At 35.3% G+C, this 16,443-nt stretch overlaps 1 protein-coding gene across 2 annotated transcripts in view; it reads right to left on the bottom strand.

Moving 5' to 3' along the window:
• The window catches only part of TTBK2 (tau tubulin kinase 2), an 81,041-nt gene that overhangs the window by 24,120 nt on the left and 40,478 nt on the right, over positions 1-16,443 (bottom strand). For both annotated transcript variants that reach the window (XM_039552108.1, XM_039552109.1), the window contains exons 7-11: positions 6,892-6,957; positions 6,247-6,339; positions 5,156-5,281; positions 2,065-2,222; positions 257-473 (exon numbers count right to left, since the gene is read on the bottom strand). In XM_039552108.1, coding sequence (XP_039408042.1) covers positions 257-473; positions 2,065-2,222; positions 5,156-5,281; positions 6,247-6,339; positions 6,892-6,957 — 660 coding nt within the window. The remainder of the gene's footprint in view (positions 1-256; positions 474-2,064; positions 2,223-5,155; positions 5,282-6,246; positions 6,340-6,891; positions 6,958-16,443) is intronic.

Raw genomic sequence — 16,443 nt, 5'->3', positions numbered from 1 at the left:
ACACTGTTATATCAAGAAACAGGCTACATCTGTCTAAGTGTGAAATACTGTGGTTTTGAATAAGGCAGATAGGAACCAATTCTCACAGACCACTTTTGAAAATAAAGCAGCATTCTCTTCTAAAGACCAACCAATGAACCTCTGGATCAGTACAAAGGTACAATATCTTACGGAGACAAAACCACCAAGTGAAGCAAACCCTATGAGGACAAGAAACTGTTCAAAGATGGTCTTCACAATGCAGATTTGAAAGTACCTTACAGATCCCCAATTTTATTTTGTTTCTGTTTGCATCCATTTCTTCCCAAACATCTTTTTCCTGAGGACGCTGATGCCCAGGGGATCCAGGTAGTTTCTCTGGTGATACACCAACTGGAATAACATTTTCTCCATCACTGAGCTGTTCATCAGGGAATACTTCATCTGTGTTTTCCCGCAGCAAATCTCCTGGGATAGGAGTGGCATTGGCAATTCTACAAAAGTAGTTTAAAAACAAAACCAGAAAAGTAAAAATTTCTATACTCTCATGTGTTCACAGAAATTATTTTCTATTTTAAAAGAAACAAACAAACAAAAACTTAGAAAGAAAATAATGTTTCTGTAGAAAACTAAATCTTGGAAATTATTTAATATAGAATCCCCTATTTCCTGGCTTTCACAGTTTATTTAATTTAGGTACATAACAAAATAATATAAATCATAAAAACTATCACATAAATGCTGGGTTTCTGAATGTTTTTGAAAGCACTTCTGAGAAAATTTGTTAGAGATCATGTCCAGGCTCAACTTCTCTCCTGACTGTTCTATACGTATTCTTCTATTCAAAAAATTAATGGCAACTTTCCTAAGTTAGATTCTGTTTCCCGAAAATTTGATAGAAGAAGAACAATTACTGAGCAAACTAAATGATGTTTTAATAATTATTCTTATCAAAGTGCTAGTTTGCTCCCATTCTTGATAATCAAAGCATAAGCACAACACTAACAAGACATCACATTTTAATTGAAGTTCTCTAGTCCAATTGACTTGAAGCTATGTAGGGCTAAGGCTTAGCTCAACATCTGAAACTGAAGCACTGCTGGTCCTAAAAACTGAATGCTCAGAAAGTCAGACAGAAGTCATTCCTTTACAGTTACCAAAGCTGTTACTTGCAGCCAGGACTAACAGTAACTCTAGTGTGATGCTTAGTGGGATAATGGGACTGAATCATATGCAAACTCCCTGTCTGCTTCACTGCGTCCAACAGCACACACCATATACCTGAGCAATCTTAACAGTTATACAAGACAACCAGTTGGTGTCAGATGATATTTACTTTAACTTTTTTTTTTTTTTAAACTTACCTTGAAATACTGAGAATTTAATACATTAAATATTGGCATTTTTCAGCTTCATTACACTGTCCAAACATTCTCCTTCAATTTTTAGCTAAAAGCTGATCTATTCAAGGCTTAGAACAAGCACAAAGTCTTCCTCCTCACGCATAAACACTTCCTCCATTCATCCATAAACACCTCTTATATTCTTCAAACCCCTGAGATGAGTAGGGGTCTTATTAAACATCACATCTTGTCCAATTTATTTCATTACAGCTTATCTCAAATAACACATTAAATATTATTTGAAACACAACTGAAAGCTATTTCCAAATTTCTTATAAAGATCCATCCATTTTTCAAACTTACAAGGAAATTGCAGCTATAATTTTATTCCAAGCTTACAGAAAACAACGGGTTTATTTCCAGGCAGTTAAATTTCCAGGCACTTAAACTCAGGATACATTATTTAGTTTCACAAAATATGATTTAGCGAAGGATGGATGAGCAAATTTACATGCAATTTCCTGGAGTACTATTTTTACTGCTATCATTTTAGAACTGCAGTGCTGATCTTTCAGGATAGTATGAACTGGAACCCTAAAAAGGGAAATACTTCAAATGCTCCCAAACCTCCCTTCCTCTATGCATTCAAAATCCTGCAGAAAAAAACTGAATTATGGAGATAATTTCCCTTTGGTAGGAAGCCCCTCTGTAGCTGCCATTGTAGAGACCACACCGTGCATACCCAATTGCAGCCGGCGTAAGACGAGTGTGCAACTGAGGGGTGGTTGAAGTTGTTGTTGTTGTCAGAGAGCCATCAGTTCCACTCTTCTCCCAGTCAAAAGGGTCGCTTTCAATAACCCCAAATGTTTTCATGCTGTTGTCAAACACAGACATAAGAAGCTAAAAATAAAGAAAAAAGTTAATAAGGTTCATTTTTGTCTAAGAGACCAAGCAATTACGAAGCATCCCCTGTAATACTGACAACATTAAAAAAAGACAGCTTTTTATATGAAACACTTCTCATTTTTCAAGATTTTGAAGTCAAGATACACAAAATTTCATTTTATTAAAACAGGAAAAAAAATCCACATCTGTTGTTTTTATCAGGCATGAGGCAAAGATACACCATAGACTTTTACAAAAACACAGAAATACACACACACACACACACAGAAGCATAACTACATTGCTGCAGAATACCATACAATGGCTCCAGAACAGGCAGAGAAAAAAATGTATTTGGTAACACCATGAAACCAAGGAAATGAATGAGATGTAGGAAAGGCTACTGATCTGCTAATTCATACATTTTTGTCATTAAGAACCACATATCATTTACTTCATATAATGCTGACATTTAAACTACACAAATGTCTAAGTTTTCAATCCTCATTTTATGATATGAAAAAGCATTTAGAAAACTGGTGTCCATGGCAGAGAAACAAATGGCATCTACTTTCCTCTCTCTGTGAATTAAACTTTGTCTCATTCTAGTTACTGATGGGAAGGCTGTGTCTATATTATTCTCTTACTCTGTAACATTTCTATTTTTTTTTCCCACTAAAAGCTAAATCTAGGTTTCATCCTGTTTTCCAATCCAGGATGCTGAAAATTTTTCAACCTTCTCCTTTGGCATACCCTTTGGCAACTTAAAATAGATGGGAAGTTTGGATCATTTCTCTTGTATAGAGTGGTCTCACGCATTTAATCTTTACTCTCAAGAACCTTCCATGTGCCACCTGTCCCAGTCATTTCTGTAACCCTACAGAACAGCACAAAGTCATAGTTCACTCTGTCTCTTATGTACTCTGTTTTTTCTTCTCTTCCTGTAACCCTTAAGCAGTGTCTCTGAAGTAATTTTTAAGGTCATTCTCCTTTAAATATTTTCATCAATTTCTTCTATAAGGCAAATACAAACTCAAATGCTTAAGGATGTCAGGAAGCTGAGGCAACTTATGCACAAATACCTGAACAAAATAAACATCTGACATTGCCAAATCAAATGTGGCTTCTTGGCCTAGGTCATGAACTTTTTAGACTATAAACTCTCCAAAGCAGGGATGTCAACCAGGGAGGTACATACATTCTTGTTCAGTGCCCACACATAAATACATAGAATGATACATACAGTAGGTAGGAACAGCACCACTGCAAACACAAGTTAAGAGAGACCGGAGTTTAAAAGAACGTTCTCACCACTCTAAATAAAACCACTCTACTCTGGTCTAAAGCACATGAGCAAGACTGTCTTGTAAGGCTCAGGCTGCAGCTACACAACTGCAAATGTTCCATGACCAGCCACAGGACTGTAAAGTACTGGGCTGTTTCTGTCATGGAAGAACTCTGTCCTGGTATTGTGTTAATCACTGAGTGCATGTGCTGTGTTAGATACAAATAGAACACAAAAAAGGATTTGCAAAAATATGACTGTCTATATGCTTTATCATTCAGCCTATATAATGTAAAACATATTTACCAGTCTATAACCAAGGTTTTTCTATGCAACATCAAAATCTCTACAACAGTGCTTTTTACCATAGGAAAAAAAAAATCTGATACATCTTTATAACCAGGCACACAAAACATTGAAAACATTTTCCTCACTTAATTGTAAACTATAGGATAAATTTCATGGAAATTTGTAATGGAAAAGGGGGGAGAAAAAATCAAAGTATTTATTTTTCAGGAATACTGAACATTTTTTGTATTTGTAATAAGTGGTTTTTTAACATTCAAATTTTTTCACAAAAATTGATTTATTTATTTTGCAAATGTTCAGAATAATATACCGGTATATTTAGAGAAATCCACTTACAGGAAATCAGTTATTCCTTGAGATTTTCAGTTCTGATTTCAATTCTTATATATCTTTATTTCTTGTTAATCTTACCAAGCAAAGCTCTTATCAAAGTTACAATTCCGGAATTAGTCAGGTTTATTTATTCAGTTGAACCAAATACACTTGAACACCAACAGAAAACCATTCCTTCAGTGATTTCACTGAGTTAGGAAGTTGAACAAAGGCACAGGAGGCAGATAGGTACTGCAGGTGGGAAGCTGACAGGGATGTGTGTTTCTGGGAGCCACAAGGAAGGCACACAGGGACAGCTTGTCATGGTGCGCTATTCGATCAGTTCAACTTCTGGGTGTGTGAGACTCAAAAAACTCTCAAGTCTTTCCCTCTCTGCTTTTCCCAAGCATTCCTCTGCTGCTTTCCACAAACTGGAAAAAAGTTCTATCTTTATTTATTGTTTAATCATAGGTCAACACTGAGTGAGTTAAGACACATTCTACAGCATATCCTCTCAGCACATGCCACTTTATCGGTGAGCAGAGGCTGCCCATTTCAGCAGGCAATACTCTCTTAAACAAAGAGCAATGACTAGATTTCTGTGATCTCTGTATGCAATACTTCAGTCTTGAAAATACACCATGAGTGCATGTTGTGCTCTAGCTGTAGGTGCTGAGTTCCAGATTTTGGAAAACTGCCAGAATGACAATCACTGAGAGAACAATCTGATCAATTAACTTACAGAGCACCTACTAGAGGCTATGACAGTAGGACAACTCCCAATCCTAACAGAATACTGTCTGAAAAGCAGCTGTCAATTGTTTTTAGAAACTTAACAGCCTTACACATGCCGAATGGAAAAAAATTACATATTTGAACCACAAAGTTTCTGTGGCAATAAATGGTCATTAAATTAACTTTGTGGTGGCAAAACCATAATAACTACCAAGATTACACAATGAAATCAAAGTAAATTGAAGACGAAACAGCACAAAATTCTCTTCTTTATAAAACAGAAAGACAAAATAGTACAAGTGTTTACCTGGTAATCAGGCTTTGTAAAGTAATCCAAATTAGAAATGTGATCCAGAAAGACATTGAATTCTTGAGGAAGATGTTTCAACATAAGTCTGTGTTCATACCTTTCTTTAATGGAGCCCACTTGCTCCTAGAAGTAACACAAAAAACATTACCACACCCTCATTCGCTGTTACAACATACTCTCATTGTCTGTTACAGCCATTCAATACACTACTAGCCAGAGAGACAGGTCACTACACTACACTGAATGGTACTGAGAAAGGCCATTCTACACCAGATAGCAAGATAAGACACTCTGTCATTGGCCTCAATACACTGGGAAAAAAATGTAAAAACTTCAAATTCAATATGAAAAGCCATTTCATTTTCTACTGTGTTTGTGTTGTTTGTGTTTGAATGCTGACTGATACAAAGAGCTGTCACTAAGCACTCCAACCCTTCCTAATAGTATGTTTTAAAGATTTAGATGTCCTGCTGCATCATGTGAAGTTCAGTCACTTTTTGGTGTACATTCAGTCATGTAAGATGTGTAAACCAAACCCAAAAAGGAGATGTTACCTATACACCACACTGTCATCTCCATAACCATACATAAACCACACCAGAGAGTAAGCTGGTTTCAGTATAATTTCAAAAGAAGATGGAAGAAGTAGTAACAGGCCGATTAGATATTGTTTCTTTGCATACTGCACCTACGACATATGACTAAAGACACTACTGCATATTGCCTAAACCACTTTTGTTCACCCGCAAATAAGAAATGCCTATTTCACAAATAATCAAAACAGATTAGAAATTTTAAGCATTTGATAGGTGAAATAAGGTACTCAAGTGAAAACAGGAATAATGAAGTAAGTGGTAAATATACACTTAACTTCTGCCCTTTACTACTTTCTGCCTAGAACAGTTAGTAAAATCTGATTGCATTTTATACCATGATACTAGCCACAAGAACTAACACTAGAAAACAGTAGAAAACATAATGTTGAAAGTAATGAGCCAATGATTCTAAGTAGAATCTTTATCACAGCATTTCCCTGGAATCCAGAAGGAAATCTCCCTCATGCTCTTTGGTTTCACCCCTAGGTTTACCTTATCTTTTATTTTTCTCCAAGGCAGTTGCCCAACCACAAATTCCACCAACATGTAGAAGAGAGACCAGAGGTCATCATGCCGACCCATTTCCTGTAAAAGGAAATATTATTCTAAAGCATATTACAAATACCTAAACAAATGGGGAGATAAGTTCTTTACTGCTCAAGACTTAAATTATTATATAAAATTTAATATAACCTATGCTGCAAAAAAAGTTAATTAAATCCTGTGGCTATTTTAAGGAGAAACATACAAGTAAATTTCCACAGAAGACAGAGGGAAATAAAAGTTGAAGCGTGTTAAAGTAACATTGCAAATCTCTGTTTATTCGGATTTCTTTAGTGTATGACATTATGACAACATATTGGACATTACGGACCTCACAAAACTCAGCAGCTTCACTTTTTTAACTTGCAATAAAATTGAACACCAAAGATAAGTATTAAAATCACTATTATTTGTACAAGAACACTTTTATCCTCAACTACTGTAAATTACATTATTGTTTCACAAAATTTATAACTATTAATTTCTACATAACAAATGCACAGATAAGAATACAAAAAAGGAAATGAATAGTAACTGCATTACTGACTGCTTTCTGCTACTTGAGATGGGTATGATACAGATGATGATACTCACTCTGTTTCTATGAGCATTGATTGATGCGTATCGTACCGTTCCTCGAAAACCAGCAACAGCTCGTGGCTGTCAAGGAATAGAAAAGATTCTCATTGTCAGAAACAAACCCCCTGACTACTTAACTTGGCGTCTACAAAGTGAGTACAGAGCCACAACATACCTCATTAGAGACTTTTATTTCAGTTTACTGTGCTTCTACAAGTTCTCAGTGGAAATCCAAGTGGGCAATATTTGGCTGACCAATAAATAGCAAAGGCTGCACTAGAGACACCAATTTAAAATATTTCTTTCTTTCCCAGTTTCTGAAAACCAGCATTTCTTCCCTGATGGGTATTTTATGATCATAAGTCAACTCATGTTTTATAATCAGAGAATACATTTTCCCATCTAGAAAGAATTATATCATTGATGACAGTCATAATTACTAGATATTTAATTTTTTTTTAAATATCAAACTGCGATATTATTACTTTGTCTAAGAGAAATATCCAATCCATGCTACCCCCTTAATTAATCATTCTATATAGACAAAACTGCCAGGACTGCTAAATTCACTGTCTTTTATGCAGTCTTACCTTCCAAATCAATAATTCTTTTTGTTTCCTCTAACAATGAACATAAGATGCTTGAATTATCTACCTCACCTCTGACTTGTACTTAGAGAGGTATTGGTGATCTGTCTGCTCGCCCAAGACTCATGACAATTCTTAAGATTTAAAAAAAATTTCCACAATACATCGAAAAGTCTGCCTTGATATACACACAAAGATAACCACAACACATAATTATTGCCTTATTAAGATAAAACACTTCCATCTCTCTGTACCTGTATATATATATATATGTATAATTTTTTCTTATCTACCAATAGATGCTATACAGAGCTATCATTTAAATAAATCAGGAGCTGCCATTACCGTCAATAAATCTACCAATTGAATCCAGCAGGATTATGCAGCAACGACTTTAAAAAAAGGATTCAACAGCCCATATAATCAATGTCTGCTAGAGTAGTACAGTGAGAACTGAACCAGTGTTAGTTAAGGCAGAGAGTATCTTCTAGGATGCTCTTAACATGAAGAGGTTCAGATGATATTCCATAAATCTTAGGTTTTTCATGTCATCATACAGCTTAAGAGGTGCTCGGAACATATTTCATGTTCAGGCAGGACAGACTCAACTGTCTGTCTGCCTATCTTTAATTTTATAAGTATATCATATTCCACACTGAACATTACCCTGAAATGAAACATAACACTGTAGTTGCAGAAATTTCACAGTACCACGCAACTAGAGAAAGAATAGCTCAAAATACTTTGGAACTGGTAAATTTCAGGAGAAGCAATTTTTCAGAAAAAGCACTTAAATCTCCTTAGTAGTTCTGCAGGTTGGTAAACCATCCAACTAAGAATAATATAGCACCACTGCCAAGACAACCAGAATACAGATGAATTTCAAAAAATATGTAGTTTAATGAACAGTACTTTTTCAGGAGGGCACTGAGAGCTTAACTTTAAAACAGTTGAAAATACAAATTACGTAAATCTCAAGAGCATATAGCTTCAGAAGATGAAACCAAATGTTTGCTGTCTTTTGCCTCTGGCATGAATGTTAAAAAGGAAGGACTATATTCAGTTTTACTAAGTTAAATATTTCTGTTCTTCTGAGAATAATGGAAAACATGAAACGTAGGATGAAATGCCACTTTCATTTCTAGCATCACCACTTCAATTTCTACTTGATAACTAGGACAGAAATGCTTCAGTTGCTGGACAAAGTAAGAGAAAAAGACTAAGAAATGTCATAGGAAAACTAAATTATCCCATTCAGTCTACAAAAACTAAAAATCTGACCTATTCCACTTCTGTCCAGGGGAGCAAATGTCCATATGAGGAATTTCATTGTGTACCAATTCAAATGCTTTTGAATGTTAAAGTCACAGCCATCCTTACTTGCCCTAACATCATTTCAATTATCTGAGAATCACCTGGATGGGAAGGAGAAAGAAAAAAATAAAGGGGAAAAAAAAAAAAAGAGGAATGAATATTGTTTCTATCTATGAGCTTATCACAAAGTGAATTCTGAATTCTTTATTCCAGCAAGGACATCTAAAGCCTTTTACTGTCTCTTGCCTTAAAGTATAGTTTCTATAATCTGAATTAAAAGCATATGTAACGCTGTTATATTTTAAGATACAATAAAATAACTTTTAGTAATGCAGCTGGTCACTATTCAATAATGGTATTACAATGCCACACAACAATAATAAAATAATTCTACCCTGTCTCTCTTAACATGAGTGATGCTCTGTAGGTCAAATCAAGTTTGCCCAATTCAGAATAGAACTTACAGACTTCTGAGCATTTGCATAACTTCTAAAACTGTTTCAGAACTGTTCATGCATCTTACAACATCTCATGTAGCAAAAGAGAAATACTACAGGAAATAATAGCAACTTCATTAGTGATTCACTGCATATAAAAATCAAATAAAAATCCTCCTCTGCTATTACTGATCATCTTAATTTGTTTCTGGAGACCTCCAAAACACACTTTGCAAATCTTCTACAAAACTGTACCTTGTTTTGTTAAGTTTACATTAAAAAGTTTTTCTAATATAATTAGCTCATCAGGCAGTTATCTGGAAGTCAATATTATCTCTGTTTTGATTACTGTCACTAAATCCTTCAATTTTAAGTTAAAAAAAATATTTTGAAGATACATGCAGATGAATTCAGCAGATCCAGTGACTGCAATGAATCTTTCTATTTGTAAAGGTACTTTTTTAATGTAACATCAGTCTTCTTTGGGGGTGCCCCTGCCCTGGAAACACGTGACAATGTCTCAGATAAACTACATGCAGGAAATTAGCAGTTCCTAGCAAAGTGAACTATTTCCACTAAGCACACACCTTTCAGATTCCTGGGAGACATTATGCGTACAAACCTGTCTACGAATGTTGCTTTTGTGGAGTGGCTGTGGAGAAGGCAAATCACTCTCCTTAGCTCAGTTCAGTGTCTCCAGATAAATGCTCTGGGTTTATTGCTCTGGGCAACATTGCAGAGCAAAAAGTTAACTTATTACTGCAGTCATGGAAACTAGAAAATCAACATGAAAAAACAAATCAATACTGGTTCTTTACATTATATCTGACACACACGCTATGGTGCTCCTTATCAATCAGGCAACAACTGAGTATCCTTAAGTGTCTAGGCTTTGCACTAGGAAGTCAGCAGTGCTGCCTCGGGACTAGAGTTCAAAAGCCATAGGGGATGGCCACCTATATTACCCCTCTTTTCCTTTGCTAAAAGTAGAATTCTCCTTTCTTATCTTTTCCCATGAGAAAGTCAATTTCCTAGTTCTAATCCCACCAGAAATACATTTCCATGATTGGAATTATACACAGTTCCAATCCTTTAAAACCTTTTTTTCATAGCTTCAACAGTTCACATTGCTATCCTCTTCTTTTTGAAGATACAGGGTTTGCAGTCTAATGTAATGCCTAGCATATGTGCTAGCATCAGTTTACAATCAATGAAAATTTCAGGGATCGCCTGGGTAAGGAAAGATCAAGCAGTTGAAATACAATTGCCATTACAATATATTCTAGATCTCAATAGATTTTCACTGCATATACAGCTCTTCAAACCCACACTTTCAGCTTTATCTTAAAATCCACATCAGACACTAATAACTGAGTACTTGCACTTAGAACTCTTTATCAACCCATCTCCTACTAGCTGTCAGTATGACACATTACTTGGACTCAGATCTACAAACGTGATTTCCAGAAACTGACTGCAGCTGTCTGATCCTATGCTACCTAGCAGAAGCTGAGTAACAAGGTAAATTAAAACTAACAATACAATTAAATTTTGCTATTGTGAGTTCTAACAGACATGGTGAAAAATGAAAATTTATCACCTACTGCATGTGCTATAAAGAGCAACACCATCTCTAAGACAGCAGTATTTGATACACAAAACAACTCCTGAGCTACTCAGTTTTCAATCTGGAGTAGTCAGCCAATGTGACACACTAGCTAAAGACTACAATCATTCCAAAACTGATTTATGAACAGACAAAACGTCTGGTGGGCTGAAGAGGGTAACAACCTACTACTGTCTGTCACAAACCTGAACTTACTGCAGTGAAAAATGACACAGGGTAAGTCTGTCATGTGTATGTTTGCTTTGCCCCGTGCAATCTTTCTTCTTCCTCTTATTCCAGGAGCTGAAGCAGAGATTACTTTAAGAGGAACACTGTCTATATGAACCAGCTATGCTCTGGCAAGAGAATTTCCCCACAGAACAGAATATTGTTTTATTTATCACTGTAAGGTAAAATTTTACAGTTGTTCTGCACTTAGAAGACTAGAGAACTGAGACCTTAGTTTTTTTATGTTTTAGACATTTTTATGTTTTGTACGTATCTTATTTAGTATTTATAATGATAATACCATATATTCAAGAGTTGCATAAATCCAGAAGCAGACTATTTCAGTAGCAGGCTTATTTCAACTATGGATGGGAAGCAAAAAGTCTCAAGCAAGCTAATGTACATAAATGTACCTTCTTTCCAATTCTCTTCCCTATCCCACAGGGGCAGGAGGAGGGTGGGGGAAATGAGCAAAAGGCTCTGTGGTACTTGGTTGCCAGCTGAGGTTAAACCACAGCAATAAAATAACACATTTTCCTACTTTTGAACTACTCAAAATATTTTTTCATAACTCAGCAGGGAATTTAGCCCATAGCTCAGAAAGAACTGGAAACCAAAGTTTCCAGTTTGATTTTCATTTGCTTCTATTTTCACCAGGAAACAAATTTTACTAGACCAAACCATCTGTCTTTCCACCACAATAGCTTTTAATTTCAAACAAATAGGACAGCTCTCACAGATTTTTCAGTTCCTGCAAGTTTAATGAAAATTGGTGATTAAAACAGAACCCAAATTAGTACACTGACACAGAGACAGATAGTTAAAATTCAACTAAAATGGCTCACATCCATCTTAAGAGACACCAACCAGTTGGTCAAGCAGCATTAATTTTAGATGGCATGTAAATACATGCAAAGTCCCAAAAGTGCAACCAGGTACTGATCAGAAAGGTAGGGTGCAGTATGAAGCTGAAAATACTAAGAAATTTGGAGGGCATAAGGGAAACAGTACACAAAACAATAGAAAAACTGTAAGTTTCACCATTCATAGACTAATTTGTTTCAAAAAATAAGATCAAATCTCACTAGAAAAATTATTTCTTCTTTTTTTTTTTAAGGCTGTTACAGCTCATTCCCTGAGCATCTGTAAGTTCTACAGAAAATAAAGGAACTGCTGAATCAAAATATAGAACAGCCACAGAGCACACTTCAGAATGTCTAATTTAAATTTCTAAGTTAAATTGTTTAATGATTGTTTGAATATGATACCAGTGTTCTGCACACAACAGGAAAGGAGAAAAAAAAAACAATATACCCTTACAAAGTATTCTATCATTACCATTTTTCATGTCTCAACTATTTATCAAGCTGTTTCTTCAGGCAGGATATCATGTATTTGGTTTTATTTTTCACCCAAAACCTCCAAACTCCAGGTCATAAAGAACCTTTCTCTCAAATATAACCACACGCGATTTTCTTAATTTTTTTATTTAATTATTTAATTGCAAGATTATTCCATTGAGATGTTACAAAACAATGTCACACCGCATGAAATTCATATATCCATTCTACTTTTGTCACAAAGTCAACTGATAACGCTCTTTTTTTCATCTTTTGCATTAACTCACCACCTGCCTTTTTTACCTTGTACTGTCACACATGAGACACCAGCTGTCTGTCTCTGTAACACTGATTTCCTTCACTACTTCTTTGTCAGTAATACAACCAAACTTGGAAGGATCATGTTCAGTGGATGCTGAAAATGCTACATAAATACACTATAAGCTTGTGCCTCAAATAATCTCCCTCCATGTCCTTGAAGGAGGTTATAGTAGACAATAATTAATGTTATACCAATAGGTGTAGCACTGCTGTATCATTACAGCTGCACACATCTGTCACTGGCAGGTGTATCACAGCTATGCATTACTGAGGAAACTTTTGAAACTTAACAATCTAATAGTTATTTTAATCTCTCTATTAAAAATAATGTCTCACCAAACCAACGCCTATCTCCTCCCTACAAAATCATTACTAATTCAGAAATGGAACCTCAAATGACTGCCATAATTCTTTCAACTCAGGCACCCTGCTTATAAACCAATTAAACAAAAGGCTCTTGACTAAGTCCCTCCAGCAAATAACCATTTTCATGTAGGACACTTTGACATAAAAATCTAAACCTTCTACAATTTCTCCTGGTATTAAAGGAAGAAAAAATTAGGCTCCAGTCTTTGTTAACTTAGAGGACATAAGGGAGAAAATTAAGGAGTACATACAGCCTATTTAAGAATGATTTTATATGTTTACAGCTTGCATTGAATGACTGTGATATTATACAATAATTTCTCTTCTAAGAACCAAAAGTTATAAAGAAAATATAATGCTGTAATAATTCATCTTAGACTCTTCAACAGAATTCCATTTACTGCAACAAGATTTTTTTTCTTAAGTAGTTCATTTATTAAAAAGCTATTAACTATCAAATGCTTAGAATTTCGAAGGAAATCTTGCAAACCTCAGCTACTTCCAAAAGTATATGCAGTGTAGTCTAACTGATGCAGATTTAGTTAAGAAAAGCTGAAAATATGGTTTAAAAATATTTGTTCCTTAGAAAACTTCTTTTTCTACAGTAGCAAAATGTACAAAATTTGATTTAATAGACATGGAAAGGCAGAAGTGGACTATCACAGGAAGAGAGAGTCAGATTAGAAAAAAATACTCCAGTTCTCTCTTCCCAGACTAGTTTTGAATCATTATTTATTTTTAAAATGTAATATTTATTTTTATTATTTATTTATTAATAAAAATATTTATTTTTGAAACAAAGAAAATACAGAAGATAGTTTTCAACTCTGTTTTCAGGAGCTTACTGCATTCTATTTGGCAGCTGAATTATATCACATATATGTCTATTGCTTTTTATTTTACAGTTATTTGTGTCGTAATAGCAGAACTGATTTTGCTAATTGTAAAACACACAATCAATGTGACAACATTATTCAGATAAATTCAAAGATGTACACACTAAAATTTAAAAATATTTGTGTGCTTATGATTTCTTGTTCATTCTATGCCTTTCTGCTGATTTATAGAGAGTTCAGTACAAGTCTGTTACTTATTTTTAATGCTTTATAGTCCCAGCTGTAGCATCTTCACATGAAAGTGCTGAAGAGAAGCAGAGAGAGGCAGCTGTTAAGAAGGCTGGTCTCAAAATACATGGTTAAGATACCTGTCCTATGTCTGCAGAAAGCTGGTAACAATGAAAAATTGGACATAGTTTAGCTTTGTTAGGAACAAATTATTTACTCACAAGGTGGTGGGGCACTGGAACAGGCTGTCCAGAGAGGCTGCAGATGCCCCATCACCGGAAGCGTTCAAGCCCAGGTTGGATATGGCCTTGAGCAACCTGGTCTAGGTAAGGGAGTGGGAGCTAGGCAATCTTTAAGATCCCTTCCAACCCAAACCATTGTACAATTCTATGTGTTCAGTGCTTCTTCTCATTACTTTCTGTCTTTGTTGGACAAAGAATGAAGAAACTAATTTTAAAAAAAAGAATTATTTTAGGATTGCCCAGTTACAGACACCTGATCCTGGGAACTTCTAATGCCACATTTTGGCACATACAAGTCTCTGCTTTGTAAGCATTGGTGCAGAGGTGTCCAATACACTGTGCATAACTTCCATGCAATTGCTGAGGAGGAAAAGTGACTTTTTATCACTTCCTTGCTCCAAACCATTATATTGCAAGCTAACGGTGTATTCACTTTAAGAGACAACTTATAAAAAGTCTGCCCTGAAGTATACCAATGTGGAAAAGCCTCAGAGGACTATTACACAGAAACTTATTAACATATATTTTTCTTCCTCCATCATATAACCATAGAATCCATTTAGGTTGGAAAAGAACTCTGAGGAAAATGAAAAATATTTCAAGAGGGAAAATAAATACTATAGTCCTTGTTTAGGTGCACACATGGAATCCTCAGCTAATCACATCCCTCTGTAATGTACTGTTCAGGATTGAGAGAGGACATTACTGAGAAGAGATAGCATAAGGTAAATGCCAGCAACAAAATGCTTCTCAACAGGATGAAAGAGTGACTGAACAGTACATTTACCAAAATGACATGGACCATTACCCTGCAGCACAGGGCTTTCAACAGTTTTAGTCAGGTATGGAAGAGAGATCTGTTTATGTTAATGTATTTTAGCCAACTATTTATTACATGCATGATACAGTGCCCTAAAAATTCAAACAGCTCCCTGGAACTCCCTTGTACTATTTATTTTCCATTGAATCCATTTAATACTGTACTCATAAACATGTCCTAGTTGTCCTTGGACTTCGCTTTAATCTGTGTCACTCAAAACAGAGGTGTGTCAAGGAACTGCTGAAAAAACAATGTATCTTACTGCTCTTTAACTAAAACCAAAACCAGATCCTTGCACAATTTTCTGGAGTTGACTGAAGTGCTGCCAATCATTTAAACTTAATGGGTGGTCTCATTTTAATCCAGATTTTATTCTGAATGCAATGTTCAGTAACTATTCTTGAACAACTTTCAGTATACAGACTCTTATTTGTAATACATTCACACAGTCAAGGGATTACTCAGTAGTTACCAGCACAAATTCTAAATCACCAGGGGCACTGGGGCAAACAAAAAAAAACTGCACCAGTTTTAGTCAGTACTATCCATGGACCACTTCTGAGTCTTATTTCTTAAAGTTGTATTAATGTTCGCTATTATAGCATTTACTTGAAAAGAAGATTGAGAAACACATATAAGCAATCCATCTTTAAGCAGTCCATGAGATCAAACAGCCTTCAAAGAAGACAAAAGACTTGCAGTGACCATTTGGTTTACAAGAGTGTAGCTTCACCATTGCTCCTTTAGTTATTAAAACAATCCCACTCCTTTTCCCCATCATAAAAAGCATTTAATGGCTATAGTTTCCACTGTTTCAGTACCATAAAAACAATGTTCTCTTCCAAATACAGAAATTAACAATCTGCAAATCTTCCGCCAAGACGACAGGAGGTAAGACAGAACAACGTGGAAGTATTCTCTAGACTTCCTCAGCAATCTAGATAATCCAGACCATTAACAGAAAGAAACACCATGCAATTCAAATGCATAACCATTACCAAATTTTCACAAGAACCAAATGAAAATATGAGCATTCAAGAAATTTATACCTTCTGTCCCTGTATGTAACTGAAGTACAATAGATTTCCAAAGCTTTCAAAATGGGTATAATACTCTGCTTTGTTATCTACCAACACATTTTTGTGAAGCATTCTATGCAGGATTGTTTTGGCTTGTTTATTCGTTTGTTTGGAGAGGGTTGATGTTTCATCCTTTTATTGGTTGTTATTTCTTTTGGTTTGG

The sequence above is a fragment of the Corvus cornix genome, chromosome 5 (genome assembly GCF_000738735.6).
Source record: "Corvus cornix cornix isolate S_Up_H32 chromosome 5, ASM73873v5, whole genome shotgun sequence".
NCBI classification, from domain to species: Eukaryota; Metazoa; Chordata; class Aves; order Passeriformes; family Corvidae; genus Corvus; species Corvus cornix.
This window is presented reverse-complemented; position numbering and strand designations above follow the sequence as displayed.